At 43.6% G+C, this 14130-nt stretch overlaps 1 protein-coding gene across 19 annotated transcripts in view; it reads right to left on the minus strand.

Annotated features, from left to right (window-relative positions):
• The window catches only part of MAGI2 (membrane associated guanylate kinase, WW and PDZ domain containing 2), a 615277-nt gene that overhangs the window by 35675 nt on the left and 565472 nt on the right, over positions 1 to 14130 (minus strand). For 18 of the 19 annotated variants that reach the window (XM_083463931.1, XM_083463930.1, XM_083463934.1 and 15 more), the window contains 4 exons: positions 12273 to 12458; positions 9047 to 9203; positions 6101 to 6341; positions 3945 to 4088 (listed from right to left, as the gene is read on the minus strand). In XM_083463931.1, the coding sequence (XP_083320057.1) occupies positions 3945 to 4088; positions 6101 to 6341; positions 9047 to 9203; positions 12273 to 12458 (728 nt within the window). The remainder of the gene's footprint in view (positions 1 to 3944; positions 4089 to 6100; positions 6342 to 9046; positions 9204 to 12272; positions 12459 to 14130) is intronic. The other variant, XM_083463919.1, reaches the window with a different exon arrangement.

Below are 14130 nucleotides of genomic sequence, written 5' to 3' on the forward strand. Positions count from 1 at the left end.
GATAGCATCAACTGCACAGCTGAAACAGATTTAGCATCCTAGAGGAACTCATTTTGCATTTCTTTGTTGTGTATACAATAAATCTGGCCAATTTATGTCTCTTTGTCAATACAAGCCTGCTTGGGACTAGTGTTTGTGGAAAGCTAGCAAACTGGTGCCTTGCCACACTTTTGTGTGCTGTGTAACTAAGGCATTAGTGCTCAGTTTAGTTTCAAGAATTATCAGAGCAGTCAGAATCCAATGCCAGTTTTGCTAAAACTGGATAATGATATATGAAGCAGGGAATTAGGATAAAGTCCTTCAAATGCCTTCAGAGTCTGCTTCAGAAAACAAAGGATGGTTAAACATAGATCGTGAGTTTTGAGGTTTATTAGAAGCAGATTAACTTAAATGTACGATTCAGACCACAGGCGATGCACAATTTTCAGGCAGGAACTATCTTAATTGCGAGTGGCTTCCTAGTTCATGATACTATTATTTATAGACAGCCTCTGTAAACTTCTCTGTCTCCAAAATGATCAGGGCACTATACTTATCCTCGGAGATTTTTACAACTTTGTTGGGGCATGTTAGGTTGAGAGATGCAGGTGACTTGCCCCAAGGTGACCTTATAGGCTGATGGGCCGAGTGTGTGCAATGGGTACATGGAGCAAGGTGGGTAAGACTGTGCCCGCTGGCTGGCCCCGACATCCTCTGCACATTCACTAGAAACTCTGAACAGAGCCCATGATGTATGCAAGCTGGACACATAGGGCTAAGATAATTAGCAGCTGATAAGCTTTCAAACATGACACTCATATTTCAGGAATTGGCAGAAACTGCTAGACTCCTTAGCAGCAGAGAAACATGTTGAATAGAAGAAGAAGGAGGAGGAGTTTGGATTTGATATTCCACCGTTCACTCCCCTTAAGGAGTCTCAAAGTGGCTAACAATCTCCTTTCCCTTCCTCCTGAAGAGACTTCAGAGAAGTGTGACTAGCCCAAGGTCACCCAGCAGCTGTATGTGGAGGAGCGGGGAAGCAAACCCAGTTCACCAGATTACGAGTCTACCGCTCTTAACCACTAGAGCACCGTCATATCAGAAACATTGATTACAGAAAAGAAAACACCTTCAGGTAATTTGAATTGGCTGTATGTTGACTTGAATATCTCTATATCAATGTAACCTAAGTAAAGAGTTCTGCTTACTCAAATATCTTATTAGCTGAATGTCTGGGGCAACTAGAAAATGAGATTGTACTGTAATTTTGCTCTCAGCACCCAGGATCTGTTGCACTTGTTGAATACAAATGCATTCTGTTTGCTTTCTGTTCCCGGCTGCACTTTCAATTGTTTTTTTACCCTTTGGTGTTCCCAGTGTTTCTTCTATAAATGAACACCTCTTCTCTAATCTCTGATGAGTTCAGCTCCATCAGTCTTGTGTACCCATCATTCTTAGTTTGTTTGTTTGTACTGAGTCTATTGACCCATCCAGTGAGCCTCACCAAAGAGGAGGCTCTTGCACATCCTCTTAAACGCAGGATTGCTGTTTCTTTTTATTCACCTGCTTTTCTCTCTCGCATGAGTTTGCCGAATGAGCTCCAGTATCCCAGCCAACTGCAGCCTTCTCTGACTCACAGATACCTCAGGGTAGAATGCTTTTGGGTAATGCTTTATTGATGATGACAAACTCTCACTGTGCGATGCAAAAGGCTACACACTCCCCAAAGCACTCGTTTACAGTGAAGTGTTTGGAAACCACCAGAGTTAGTTCCTCAATAGCTCAAGCACCACCTATACTTTGAAGGCATGGGCAATTTTGGCCCATGCTCAAGTCTGCAGGAGACAGAGACATTCTTATGAAGCACCTACATCTACGACTTCATGCAGCTTTCTGTAACGTGTGTCCTTGTGCCTGTATATAATACAAAGATGACAGAGTTACTCATGCCTCTGTCCTTCTCGTGGAAATAATATTCAGTGACATTGCTGTAATCTAAAGAAACTCCCTCAACCAATCTTTAATTAGTTGGCTTCAGAATAGAGGAGGACTATAGCTAGCATGAGTGAGTGTAGAATTAGGAAGATTACCTCCCTGCCCCCAATTCAGAATGTCATGAATGAAAGGTGCAAGATATGTCAGGTTTCCCCCCGATAAGATGCTTATATATTGTCAGAAAGAAATTGCAAAACAAATCCGGGGGTATCAGGAAGTAGAGGCACCATCAAATCCACAATGCATGATGGAAGAGACTTGTTTATCTTTGTGTTACTTCTTCCCTATTTAAGGACAGCACTTTTGGAATGGTTATGAATGCATCTATTTTTAGTTCTCAGCTCTCTTTCTGATCATTCACACAAAGCCCAACAACAAATACATAGTTTTCTCTTTTGCAATAAAAAAAGTAAACAAAATACTCTATAGGCTGGTAGTTAATATTTAGATATTGCCCTTCTCAAGTCCCTGAGTGCTGTCTCACAGATTAATTCTCGAGAAAACCCTTTGTTGCATAGAGATCACTGCAAAATTATGGTTTCCAGAGCTAAAAATAACTTTACATTAAGAGAAGCTATTTCCTGCATCAAGAAGAAAGAGCAGCCACTGAACATTTGGATGAGCTCCATGGACTATTATGCATGAGTAATCAGGCACAGGGATCTTTTTAACTTTCTGACAATGCAATCCTATACTGTACGACGTGTTTCGCCAGAAGGAAGGCTCACTGAGGTCAATGAGGCTCCCTCCCAGATGAGGAGCTATAGCATAAATCCCACCTCAAAACTCTATACTTTGAAGGCATGGGCAAGTCCCACCTCAAGACTCTGGAGAGGGAGAGGCTTAAGAGAAAAAGTTGCAGGGCAGCATTCATGCCGCAAAGTCCTATATGCTTTGAGTCTGGCTGGGAGTTATTTTCAAGTAAGTGTACACAAAATCACAGCCTGACATCCTGACCCTCCACATGCTTTCTTCAAAGTACGTTTGACTTTGTTCAATGATAGTTGCAGAACAACCAGTACGTTTGTGTTGGTGATGACCTTGAAAGCCCTAAACGGCCTCGGTCCAGTATACCTGAAGGAGCGTCTCCACCCCCATCATTCTGCCCTGACACTGAGGTCCAGCGCTGGGGGCCTTCTGGTGGTTCCCTCACTGCGAGAAGCCAAATTACAGGGAACCAGGCAGAGGGCCTTCTTGGTAGTGGCACCTGCCCTATGGAGCACCTACCTACCAGATGTCAAAGAGAAAAACAACTACCAGACTTTTAGAAGACACCTGAAGGCAGCCCTGTTTAGGGAAGCTTTTAATGTTTGACGGACTATTGTATTTTAATATTTTGTTGGAAGCTGCCCAGAGTGGCTGGGGAAACCATTATTATTATTATTATTATTATTATTATTATTATTATTATTATTATCATTATTGGTATAGAAAGCCACCATAGTGCACCCCTAGTAAAAACTCAATTCAGGGTGAATATGACTTAATGGCTTCAAGTTACTAAACAGCAGGAAAAACTTTCTAATAGTTTGACAGTGGAATAGTCTCCCTTGGGAGGGTTGTGGACTCTCCTTCCTTGGAGGTTTCTAAGCAGATGTTGGATGGCCATCTGCCATGCATGATCTACCTGAGATTCCTGCATTGCAGGGGGTTGGACTAGATGACCCTTGGGGTCCCTTCCAACTCTACAATTCTATGGTTCCATGATTCAATGACGTAGACCACCAGTGTACATTTCACCAGGTTTCTGGTCACATGACAAACCTGAAAGGGGTTTGGAAGTCTCTCCTTGCCCTTTCCCCTTTTGGGGACTCAAACTGTCTTACGTTAGACTGGCTGAGCCACTGCTAAACTGGGACAGCCCAAGATCTGCCAAATCCAAACTCTCTAATCCTGCAAGATTGTGGGTTTGGACTGTGCCGTTCCTTTCAAGTACCTCTGCTAGCTCCCGCCTCTTCAACCCAGCTTACCCTCATTCTTCCGTTTCTTATTGCTGGCCCATCTTCTGCCAACCTCAACACATAGAGGTCCATTTTGTACTCTCTTCCTCCTCGAATGCTGAATCCAAATCCTTTGGCTCCCTTCTCCATGTCCACAGTAAAATAATCAAAGTCCTGTATGGTCAAAGAATAGGGGGGAAATGAATCATTTTAATGAATGGAGAGCGATTTTCTTTATCGAGGCTACAATTTTCAACCCAAAGCTAAATTAAATGAAAATACTTGTGACTCAGCTTGAATTACTGCAGACATGGGGAACCTTTGGCCCTCCAGATGTTGCCGAACTATAACTCCGATCACCCCTAGCAAACATGGCCAGTGGCCTGGGATGGTGGAAGTTGTAGTTCGGCAATATCTGTAAAGGCCAAATGTTCCCAACATCTGTTTTAATGTTTGATGCTACAGCCTGGTTCAAACACTTACTAGCTGGCAGCAGGCATCTAAAATTATGTGTGATACATGTAGTCCACATGGAGGCTGATACTCAAAAAGGCCCAATTCCAATGATCATTCATTCTTTTTTTTGTTTTTTTTATTGGGAAGAATCATGCAAATCTGGCGGTTGTGTTTTCAGCCTTTGATGTGTATTGAAGAGGAAAGGAGTGTACTTATTTCTCCACACAGGCTGTTGTTATCTGGTAAGTATCTGATCTGGGTACATGGGTGTTTTTTTATGTTTTTGCAGCTTTGGGGGAGATGTCTGAATGCAGCCATTATATCAGCAGATAAGCACATTGAATGGGGTGTGCCAATACCTATGGCGAATCAGTGTCACAAACCATAGCTTTATGGTGGCTCCTTAAGATCTGTCCCAGGCAGATTGGTCAGTGGAAAGAAAACCAAGGAGGCTGGAGTATGTTTACCTGGAAGTAATCCTAGTGAAATAAATGGGACATACTTCCATGGAAATGGTTATATGATTGGGATGCAAATCAGCTTAACTCTAAGTATTTCAACTGTGGATTGGAGATAACGCTGTGAAGGAGATTTTGAGGGTATTAAACACTTCTCTTAACTTTTTTTAGAAAACATATACATAAACAGAAGTTTCCTTGCCCTTCTGAATCACCAAGGCACTCTCAATCTGAATTATACACGATGCATTAATAATCTCTCTTTCTCTCTGTAAATTTCCTTCCCCCTCCTTTCAGGTCCACTTTATAAAATTAGCAAAACCAGGCAGGAAAGCTTTCCCTAGGCTATGGGGTGAGGGAGGATTGCATGTCTGAATGCTTCCCCAAGGAGGAATACTTGGGGCTTATCCACACCATAGGTGCCAACTCCTAGGGGCCCTGCTCTGCTGCCCCTCCAGTTTGGGGGTGCCCTCCCCAATGTTCAGAACAATCAGAGGGTGGAGTAGGTCAAGCATGGAGCTGAGTGTAGCACAGCTCTAGTGGCCGGCTCCTCCTCCTGCTGTGGAGGGGAAGGAGGGGAGAAGCAGCCCCCAGCCGGTGGCGGTGACAGGAGGAGGAAGAGGAAGCTGATTGTGGAGCTGAGTGCAGTTCAATGCAGCTTCAGTGACCAGTGGCTCCTCGTGGTGATTGCCCGAAATAAGCTCAACAACTTCTTTGGCGATCAAAAACTCAACAACTTTTGCTGGGCCACTGATCGTCCAGATTTTTTACTTCTTGAAATATGGCAACTCTACCAAAGTAGCAAAATCTGTTCTAGGATTCCCCCTGCCCCAATCCTCCAGAGCAGATTTGGGGAGGAGGGGAGGAAAGTGGAAATCCTTGTGCTGAGGAACATGTTAGTTGGATACTGCCCATATCAATGCATTCAAAATTTAATTGATCCTGTGCATCTGCCTTATACTAACTCATTAGACCATTGGTCCAACTAGTCCAGTATTGTCTACTCAAACTGGCAGCAGCTTTCCAGAGTCCCTTTCCCATTGCCTTTGTTTATGTGGGCAAGTCAGGGATTGAGCCTGGGAAACTTCTACACGCCAAGCCCATGCGCTACCCCTGAATGGTGTCTCTTCCCCTTTCCTGCATGCAAACCACTAGGTTTGAGACTTCAATTAAATATCAACAGACAGAAGCATCAAACTTCATCGTGAATGCCTTTGGGCATGGTATAATGGGAAAACGTTATTAGAACAATAGATACAAACAGACAGATACCTGGGGCTGCCTGTAGTCTGATAAAGGGTATTGCCTGGTGTCAGGAGAATGTTGCCTGTAGTCTATCAACGGGGGCTGTCGGTAGTCCAGAGGTGGCGGTTGCTGGTAATCCAAAACTGGAGGGTGTCGGTAGTCTAATGGAGGCTGCCTATAGTCCGTTGAAGGCTGCCTATAGTCTGTAAAGGGAGGTTGTCGGATGTCGGGCTTCACATCCTGCCGTGCTTTTACCTCTGACCTATAACTAAGCAATAAAGAATTGTTACGCTGGGACCTTAGTGAGGCATTCTTTAAACTGAAAACTGGGTAGCTGTTAAATACGTTTCAAGAAAAGCAAACTTCTAGGTTGCAAAATGAGTTGAACTGAGTTGGGTGGAAAATGATCTGTGTCAGGAGGGATCATACCAGATCAAGGGGACAGTTAGAAGCATGATGCCCACGGTTGGTAAATGGTGAGTGGAGACTGTGAGCGGCTCAATGTAATGAACGCAGGCAACTGGTGAGTGTCTAGTTGCCCCCACACAGATGTGACTGGTGGTAGCTGGGCAGTCAGCCTTTTTTTTTTTTTTTGCACTGCCTGCGCCATCCTCTCTAGCTGTTGCTGGTGAGGACATACTTATTCTCCCTCTTTGATTGTCCTACGGTAGCTGTAGGTGCTTTGTCTCAAATGGCTGCTGTTACGGGGGAACACCTGTGCTCTAGTGCAGTCCAGACTGGCAGTACCTTCATTCTTTGAAGCTGGTGTGTCACTAGACACCACTCCCTTAGGAACAAGACCCAGGCACACTCATTTTCAGAAAGCACAATGTAAATGTTTGTCTAGTTTTGCCCTGAAGATTAAATAAAATAAATGTGGGCATTTATTGCAATGTTTCCCTTTCCGTATTTTAAAAATAACTCTGCATAAAAATTCACATGCATCGTCAAAGGTCAGAGTCAAAAGTGTGCAGGGCAGGCATAGGCAAACTCGGCCCTCCAGATGTTTTGGGACTACAACTCCCATCATCCCTGGCCACTGGTCCTGTTAGCTAGGGGTGATGGGAATTGTAGTCCCAAAACAGCTGGAGGGTCGAGTTTGCCTATGCCTGGCGTAGGGTCACCCCCAGTCGGCCATCCCTCTCTCCCTCTCCCCCTCTCTGCTACGCCTTTCGCTCCCTTTCTCCCACATTTCTCCACTCTTTCAGCTACCCCTTTCCCCCTTTTCTCTCTTCTTGCCACCCAGATGACATTAGCTCAAAGGCCACATGAAACTGAGCTGTTCTCTACTCAATGTCAAGGATCCAAAGAATTGAACAACTAGCTTCACCCACCTACAGAAGTTCTGATCCTGTGTTTCTCTAACCTCATCCTTTGTAGTAGCAACGTTTCTTTATTTCTATTTGACATTTATGCCTTACTGTTCTTCTGTCCTGGAACCCAAGGCAACATACGCAAGGAGCAGAAGGTTGCCTCCCATCCTGAGCCAAGCCTACTTGGCTTCAGCAAAGTTGGTGCACTGGGTTCCTTCAGATCATTCCCTACAATCTTTTGAAATGGAAAATATGTTCAGAAGCAGTTTGTGCTAAGGCATCAGGAGGTCTGCTCTCCAAAAAGTATAAGAAGGTAACAATCAAAAGCTCCCGCTGGATGCACCTAAAGTAGCTTTCTTAAAGTACCTTATAAAGATTTTGGATCATTAGCATCTCAGTCTTCAGCACATTACTTAAAAGTAAACCCCACTGATTTCAAAGGAACTTGCTTCTACAGTTAAGTGTGTTTAGGATTGCAGCCTTAATTTTGTAGGAGTGTTAAATGAATATGACATACAGAGCATTGTACTTGAACCACAACTAATTAGTCCTTTTTATAACACTGTGTAGGAACTTGGAAACTGTCATTTACTGTTGGGTCAAGGTTTGGACGAGGTACATTGGTAAATCAATGATGTGAATGACTATAATGATAATGTATTAGGTCGCATTTTACAAGACAAAAGTTAATTCAAGGACAAAATATAATTGTCCGGAAATTACAAAATGGCCATAGAAGTTTTAACCTGATACTTTCTCTTAAGGTAGAGCTTTCTTACTTGTGTCCATGAAGGATACAAAAAAGTAGATTGGTAACTAACAGGGAGAAATGATCTATAAACCAAGAAAGTTGTAAATTTGCTTGAGAAAATGATTTCTAATACTGGTTTGTTTGTGTGGCTCATGAGAGGGAGTCAATTTTAAGATTAAAAAGATGGAACAGCATCATAACCATATTTGACCCTCATGACCACTTCTGATCAAAGTAACTTTTGTGCACCATTTTCACATGATAAGGTGTTCTATGGCAACAATGCAAGTCATATTGTCAGGAATTTGGCAGTGAAACCAGTGATGTAATATTCTGAGGCAGTACCATAAGAACTCTTAACATGAATAAGGTAAAATCATGTCAAAAGTCATGAAATGAAAGCTTTGGCAATTACTACATAGGCAAAGTGCCATTTGCGCTAGGTTCCACTCACAGCAACAGATACGTAATCACCAAATTATGCACTGTTTCATTAGCATAAAGGGCTGGATGCCGGTAGCCCATGAGAGGAATTCTGCTCAAAGAATGGTCCCTCTCACAGAAAGTTGGGGAGGTACTTCCCTGACTTACTCCCTGTAGCTCCTTCTGTTCCTTAAAAATATGCTCAGGAACAATGTGGGGAGTGAAACAGAAGAGAAGACTTGGGGGGAACTGCTCCCTTCTCCTTCCATGAGTGGGAGCCTCTCCTGATCACGGTCCTTTCTGCGAACAGAAAGAGCCCTTCTGTTTGTGGGAGGGCTATTCTGATCTGAGCCAAAACGTTGACTACATCTGAGCCGCCCCCTTCACTTCCCCCAAAGGGCCTCCCAAACCCACCATTAGGGAATCACAGTCTTGCATTGTATACCTGGAGAAAGCAGAATGCTGGATCACCTGCTCTTTCCTTACCTGTTTTCGTGTCCTTGGGACTGGAGAGGCTGTGGAGGCGCCGGCTGTGTTACAGGGCTCTGCTGGGATAGGGGGCTTTGCTGAGCCATGGGGCTGTGCTGCTGTGCCATGGGGCTCTGTTTTTCTGAGCTGGGGGCGGACGCTGGGCTGTTCAGCTCTGCATAACGGAAGACTGGTGATTAGAGAGCTGTCACCGCGTGGCATTTAGTAAAGGGCAACGGGAGGCAATCATTGCTGTGTCATACCCCATCTCAGGCAATTTATGTTCTGTTGCTTTTATTATCATGGCTTGTAATTAGATTTTAAGACACCTGAACTTAGAAAGCTTCATCTGATCGTGTTTGAAATCTCATCCTGCTCTGGCTGGCATGCGTGTTATTCAAAACCCAGTTGGAATTGACATACACATTTCATTTCTCAGAGTTCCTTCCAAGGGCAGAGAGAAATATGGAAAGGTTCCATTTTGAGAAAAAGAGAGAAAATGAGAGCTACAGCTCTGCAGTAGAAACTTTAGACAGCTTAGGCCCACACGTCTAAAACGTGAGCACAACAGTATCAGATGGAAGATTTTCATAGATAGTATCATGCTCATGCAAGGTTTCAAATCTGGACCCCTGGACCTGTGAAGCATGATGTAAGGAGGAGAGGAAGATGACAGTGAAAGGAAAGGGAACTGGAAGAGAGAAATCTTGCTTGGATTCAAAACCATTTGGCCACAGATAATAGCTTCCCCAAATTTATGTTCAAGATCTGTTTTGAATGACTAACAGACCAATCACAGACTTCCCACAGGGTTCATGTGCATGGGGAAGTGTGCACAGGATTGCAGCCTAATTTACTCAGCGAGAAGGGGGTGAAGGATTTGGACTGGAATAGAACTAATGCATTTGAATGAGTGGAGGAGAGTAGGGTTAATAGAGACATCTTCAGAAAAACCCTGCTTTTTCTTAGCCCAACTTCACAAAAACCCATGTCACAGTAAATCTTTGTCAGTCTTCTAAGGCGCCACAATATTCTTTGCAGTTTTCTTAGGTTTTCCTTCTTCTATTCTCCATGCTCTGTTTAACTTCTAAGCACCTAAATATCTAGCAAGCTATTAATGTACAATTGCTATTATCCATTTTGAATCTGTTGGGCAAGTGCACATTTAGACAAATAAAACAGGCAGGAAAGCAAAACTATGTAGGCTAGATCAGCTGCCTTTGAACTCAGCTAAACATTTGCCATTGCCAAACAAGGTCAGCCCCTCTTGGGTGCATCAGATATTAACAAATATTTGTAAATGTGTATATGATATAGTGTTCTTTTTCATACTGTAGCACTTCCAATAGGGAAAATATCTCCAGGAAGCAAAGAAGTTATCCATCCAGCAACACAGACTGCTACAGAATCACACAACTTATGTATTCAACATCTCTAGTCTTTTAGTATTGTGCTACTGGGATGTAAAGCTACACAGACTACTTAATGAAACAGAACTCATCTCCTTTCCCTGTACCTCTAAGAACCCAATTCTCACGCCAAATGTTGATTGCTTTGTGGGCAGAGATGGTTAGAGAGAAATCTGTTTTTCTCCAATCTGTCTTGCATACTCTGCAACCGTATTTATCTCTGCATAAGCCCATAGCAGCAGCAGCAGCAGCAGCAGCAGGGGTTGCTGAGGCATAACAAGAGAGAGGTCAGTGTGGTGCAAACACACAGCCAGAGCCAATCCGGTGTTCCTGTCGATGTGTTTGCACTATGCCAACCTCATCACCTCCTTGCCCCTCCCTCTCTTGGGGCCCTGCAGCAATGCCAGCACTGGGGCATCAGGTAAGTGCTGCTGTCCAGCTACCCACTGCTAGCTATCAGTACCAAAATTCAGGAACTGGGTAGGGGAGCAGCACTGGGTTGCAAACGACACAGGAAGCTGCCTTATATCAAGTCAGATCATTGGTCCCATCTAGCTTAGTCTACACTGACTAATAGCAGCTCTCCAGGATTTTGGGCAGGAAAACTTCTCACCCTTATCTTGAGAATGCCAGGTATTGAACCTGGGACCTTTTGCATCCAAAGCATGTGCTCTATCTCTGAGCAATGACCTTTCGCATGATGCCGTTAAGGAAGACACTTGATTTGCCTTCAGAGGGTTCTAAGCCCTACCCCCCAAAGTGCCCCCAGCCTTCTTGAAAGGTAAGTTTTCTTATAGAAGAAAAACAACAACAACAGAGAACTGTGATTTATCAGTGGGGACAGCCAGAGACATTGTTGTACTAGAGGCAAAAAAATCCAGAGCTTGTCTCACAATGGTAAAAATATAATAAATGAAAATGACCAATCATTTGCTAGCGGCCCGTTAACCTTCTGACCAAGGAGGGCCATTCAGCTTGCCTAATGGTAGTGCTGGTCTTGCTATCATTGGGTTTGATCCAGATGAAGTTGGTCGAACTTGATTTTCATTTATTTTAATGGAACATTATGATTTTTTCATGTTGATTTCAGTGATAAATGTGCAACAAACTTTTGAATCCAGCCTCTTTAAGTTAATCAAATGGTGAAAATTATTATATTTTTAAAACATTTTTATTCAGTGACATAAGACAAACTGATAAATGGGGGGGGGGGAATCTATATCTTATGTTGCTTTCAGTGGGGAAGGAGGATGAATTTATGCCTTTCCAGGCAATAAGGTATGAGCAAAATTACCGCCATTAGATCAGAATGCTCTCCTCATATTTTGGGCAGAATTTAACACCCACTTTGTGAGTACACAAGGTACAAAAACCATTGGAAGGACAAGTTCCTAATGCTGAAGAGTCATTCTGTTAGTGCTCCTGTGGTTTTGAATCTGTTCTCAGTTGCACAACTGGGAGGAAAAAAAACCAAGCAGAGCTGACGTCAGTGGAGTTGCAATTATGTAAAGTGGGGTGAAAATGGAACAGGGGACACTAGTGATTATTTCCAACTGCTGTATAATGTTAGTTCTCCCAGGAGGCAAAGGAGCAGACCCTGCAGTGCTTCATCAAGGCCTCTCGTGGTGGTTCACAGATACTTTTGCCATTTGAAGTGTTTTTGAAGGGCTCAGATTCTCTTCTAGCAAGGTCTGCGGGGATCCAGCAGTAACATTTATATAATGCCACGCACTGGCTGCACATATAAAAACTTCCTCACTTTCCCAGGGGTGCAGTTCAGATTAATTGGTTGCTACTTCTATTTTCCTCCAGGGTTTTAAGGGTCAATTACTTACCCTCCTGAGGAATGATGCGAAGAGTTACACTAAGACCAGCATCTTTAATTAGCTTCACAATATCTGCATGAGGCATGTTAATAATAGACTGGCCATTCACAGCTAAGATCCGGTCTCCGACTTTGAGCTTTGCGCAGCGATCAGCGGGGCTTCCATCAATTATCCGGCCTATTTTATGGGGTACAGCTAGAAAAGAAAAGGAAAAATATATATACCCGCACAGTTAACCTAAAACGGCAGTCGATACAAAATAGGAGGTACAAGGAAGTAAACTAATGTTTGCATGTAGGCAAAATGGGTTCCACTGGGAAATGTCTAGACGGTCTTACTGTGCTTTGTAAGCAGCTGCAGCAGCATTCAGCCTCCCCGCCCCCCCCCCGAATGCACGTCCACTTCAGTGCGCTTGGGTTTCTGTCTAAAATCTCAACAGCTAAATCAGCATTATTGGAGCTTATGCCGATAACAAAGTAAAGTATCCACCATCAGTTTGGAAGTCATGACATTCATTAGGGATAAGTCTTCTTTTCAAGATTAACCAGGAGACAATGTCTTTCCTTTCCTGCATTTTCCCTTTGCCGTCCGTTTAGTTGACTAAAGGTCAATTGGAAGAGCAGAGATTCAAATGTCTTTACATTTTTTTACTTTTTGGTTTAGGAAATTTCTGCTCCACCCTTTCTCATTGCCAACAGACACAGAGAGAGTGGTACCTCGGGTTACGAACTTAATTCATTCTGGAGGTCCGTTCTTAACCTGAAACTGTTCTTAACCTGAAGTACCACTTTAACTAATGGAGCCTCCCGCTGCCGCCACGCGATTTCTGTTCTCATCCTGAGGTAAAGTTCTTAGCCTGACGTACTACTTCTGGGTTAGCGGAGTCTGTAACCTGAAGCGTCTGTAACCCGATGTACCACTGTACACACACACACACACACACACACAGTGGTACTTCAGGTTACAAACTCTTCGGGTTACAAACTCCACTAACCCAGAAGTAGTACCCCGGGTTGAGATAAAGGAGCACTCCCAAACTACACAACTGCTCTTCCACAGGGATTGAAACCCCACCCAGGACTGATCATGCTGGGTATATCACAAAGTTGTCCAATGAAAAAGCTTATGGTTGTCCTCTGCTGATTCCTCTTACGGTACGATGCAAATGAGGAGGTAAAATTAAACAAATATGGAATGCTTGTAAATACTGCACAAAGAGGCAAGCATCCCAAAGCTAGTTTGAGAGAAAAAGCATATTGAAGGCAAAAGGTAACTAGACATTGCAGGCACAACCTAAGATTTGTTCATTTCTCTTATATATATGAAGCACTGATTTGTGAACAGAAAACCCAGGGTCACCTTTGCAGTATGCAGTGTGTTGCATCACAACCAGGCCACACACACCACAGAATGGCTTTCCATGCCTAACCTGGGAGCATCAAGCAATTTATTTTCCTCCAGGGCTCTGCATGCTCCTGTTTATTCCAGCAGCCTGTGTGCCAGGACCACAGGGGATGCTGCTAGATCCTTTTAGGAGAGACCTGGAAGGACTTGAGAAGCTCCCAGCCATAGTGGGGCAGGCCTGCAAAGCAGAAATGCTGCAGGAGAGGTCAGGTCTACTCTAGCTTCTACGTGGCACCTCTTCATGCTGTTTTACATGTGTAGGCACAACAGGATTGCACCTTTGGTCCTTAGAATGCAAACAAAAACATGGAAAAATGAATGGAGATTTTGTCACAAGGGGCTGGATCCAAATGTTCCTTCCCTCTAATACAAGGAGCTTCTCTGCTGGGAGAAGGGAATGTCTGGATTCAACCCAAGTTCAGAAAATATAATTTTGAACTTCAGCTTTAAGTCCATCCATTTT

The sequence above is a fragment of the Podarcis liolepis genome (assembly GCF_965112155.1).
Source record: "Podarcis liolepis genome assembly, chromosome: 10".
NCBI lineage: Eukaryota > Metazoa > Chordata > Lepidosauria > Squamata > Lacertidae > Podarcis > Podarcis liolepis.